At 36.4% G+C, this 3,140-nt stretch overlaps 1 protein-coding gene across 1 annotated transcript in view; it reads right to left on the bottom strand.

The window, feature by feature from the left end:
- Positions 1-3,140, bottom strand: part of jef (major facilitator superfamily domain-containing protein 6 jef) — a 45,000-nt gene that overhangs the window by 3,010 nt on the left and 38,850 nt on the right. The window contains exon 7 of the mRNA XM_090175739.1: positions 1,660-1,844. Within this exon, the coding sequence (XP_090031865.1) occupies positions 1,660-1,844 (185 nt within the window). The remainder of the gene's footprint in view (positions 1-1,659; positions 1,845-3,140) is intronic.

Here is a 3,140-nt window from a genome sequence, read left to right as displayed (position 1 = left end):
CTGAAATTTCATTGGTTAATACCACAAATGAAGTATATATTTTATAATAATACAAATGAGGAAAGAAACCAGGATATATATTAGCCATATTGACTTTTTCGTAGCGCCTCCTGGTTGTCGAGGTGTCAATTAAAGTTTTAACATCATGAATTTATTCACATAGACCTGGGGTACCCTTAAAATTGGTAAGATTCCCATGTTATATTCAATGGGAAAAATTCAATTTTGTGTTGTCAAAAACGTTTTTGATTGCCATGGCAAAACGGTTGCCTATGGAGACATTTCCCTTTATGGTGTTTCAAGTAACATGAAGGTCTATCAAAACTCCAAGTTTGAACAAACTAGCAGACTGTATAGGTGAACACGAAACATTTAGGGTTGACATTTTCATATCTTCAGTAAAGACTTTGTTTCGCGTCAAAATGTGGTCAACGTTATTCCCGCTCACTATTGCGAGATAAGTAGGTGACTGTAGTAGATATTGATGGTTTTGCAATCCTACACCACCCTACATACCATCACCGTACATAATCCTACCATCACCCTACCTACCATCACCCTACATAATGCTACCATCACCCTACATAATGCTTCCATCACCCTACATAATGCTTCCATCACCCTACATAATGCTTCCATCACCCTACATAATGCTTCCATCACCCTACATAATGCTTCCATCACCCTACATAATGCTTCCATCACCCTACATAATGCTTCCATCACCCTACATAATGCTTCCATCACCCTACATAATGCTTCCATCACCCTACATAATGCTACCAAAACCCTACATAATCCTACCATAATCCTTCATAATCCAACCATCACCCTACATAATCCTACCATCACCCTACATAATCCTATCATCACCCTCCATAATCATTCCATCACCCTCCATAATCATTCCATCAGCCTCCATAATCCTACCATCACCCTCCATAATTCTACCATCACCCTCCCTAATCCTGCATAATCCTACCATCACCCTCTATAATCGTACCATCACCCTACATAATCCTACCATCACCCTCCATAATAATACCATCAGCCTCCATAATCCTACCATCATCTCCATAATCCTACCATCACCCTACATAATCCTACATAATCTTACCATCACCCTCCATAATCCTACATAATCTTACCATCACCCTCCATAATCCTACCATCACCCTCCATAATCATACCATCACCCTCCATAATCATACCATCACCCTCCATAATCATACCATCAGCCTCCATAATCCTACCATCACCCTACATAATTCTACCATCATCTCCATAATCCTACCATCACCCTCCATAATCCTATCATCACCCTATGGTTTATTTAAAACAATTATTAATAAAAATTAAGAAATAAGTGCAAAATGAAAAACTATAGTTAATTAGGATTACCGAAATGATGCGTGATTGTATTTTTGGCCGTAGTTATGAGAAAATTAAATTTAGTGCCTACTAACAACCCACCATCATACCGGTGTTGCCCGTGGTGTTTTGTTTAATAAAGCGGCGTCCACGTTTCGGCGCTAAACAATAACAGATATTCGTTTTTTTACAGGACACCAATTTGGAAAATTGACACCTCGACAACTTCCCGGCGCTGCGGTCGATTATGGAGTGCAGACGCCTAGTTGCTTTCCTTCACGATGATACCTTGAAATCCCTCTTTATAAGATTATATTCGAATGTGCCATCAGGACTAGAAGCGGCTGCTAAAAGTCCTTTAGGGTTGAAAGCCGCCGCTAGGGCACCCCTGGTCAGTTTCAGGCTACCAGGACCCTTGGTGTTGTTCATGTTGAAATCAGAAAAGTTTTTTCCTCCGCCAGTATAGTAGCCACCTAGTGGGAACAACATAAGTTTAAAATAAACCCTTTGGAGAGGGGAAAAATTTACTCACTTTTATCTAGAACGAATTGATCAATACGGTTGACCTAGGAGCAACAAACACAAGGAGAACGCAGCTAACCTTTAAACACGCTGAGGCAGTGTTGTGTACAAATTTCATTGGACGAACCTTTACGCTGAACGTTTTACGGAAAGGGGGAGGACAATTTCCGAATTTTCCCCTTCCGACAATGAAAAATGTACACAAGAAAATCCACGACTTTTGACGGGTTGCATTCTCCTTGTGTGGGGTGCTGTGTTTGTTGTTCCTAGCTATAATAATGCCTGTTGAAATTAATTCACCTAATCTTTTAAATATAACGTGTTAAGATCCTGTTAGTAAATTGTGTGACCATTTTTTTGGAAAACGTTTTCTTTTGACTATTTTATCACTCAATTATAATTAGTTTTATTGAAAGGGTACAGATGATTTAACTGGTTTTTTGAAAATCTCTGCATATGTTACAGAATAGTAGTATTCCAAAGCGCTATTTATCAGGTGGTAAAGTATATGGTAAATAAATAATGGTAAATAACATTATGATATAAACAACAATGTATTTATTTATTCTTAAGGAGAATGACTAATCTTTATTACTATATTTAAAAAAATAGTGTTATTTCTAATATCACATTCGCAATGAAGTCATAGATACAAAAATTAAAGTCGATGTCTTCATAAAAAACTGTGTACATCAGGCGCTAAAACGTCTAACCAATGAAAAATGTACGCAAGAAAATGCACGACTTTTGACGGGTTGCGTTCTCCTTGTGTGGGGTGCTGTGTTTGTTGCTCCTAAATTCCAAAAATACAACTGTTTCCGAATATTGGGCATTGGTAAATAATGGCATTTTGGTAATTGTTTAAAATATTTTATTAAATCAATCATTTCAAAACAATCCGAAACTAGAAATTTAAAGGTCTTAAAGATTATTTATAAAATTTCTAATTTATTTTGGTTCGAATTCCGTTTTTTTTAAAAGAAGCTATTTTGATATTGAAGATGAAATAAGCGTAAAATTGATTTCAATAGATTCGTCCAAACAGAAATCGTGTTGTCGTGTACCCTGTTTTACCCAATTATCTTAAGATTTGCTAGATAGCCTAAAGTATCTTCGTAATGCATGTGGCCAAAAAAGTATTAGTGATGTACACATATTTTTTTATGAAGACATCGACTTAAATTGAGAAATAATAAATACAATAAGTTTTATACCATAATGTTATTTACCATTATTTACCATCTACT

This window comes from Leiobunum rupestre, chromosome 5 (genome assembly GCF_980474605.1).
Source record: "Leiobunum rupestre chromosome 5, qqLeiRupe1.1.hap1, whole genome shotgun sequence".
NCBI classification, from domain to species: domain Eukaryota; kingdom Metazoa; phylum Arthropoda; class Arachnida; order Opiliones; family Sclerosomatidae; genus Leiobunum; species Leiobunum rupestre.
Note: the sequence above shows the minus strand (reverse complement) of the source record. Positions and strands in the feature narration are given on the sequence as shown.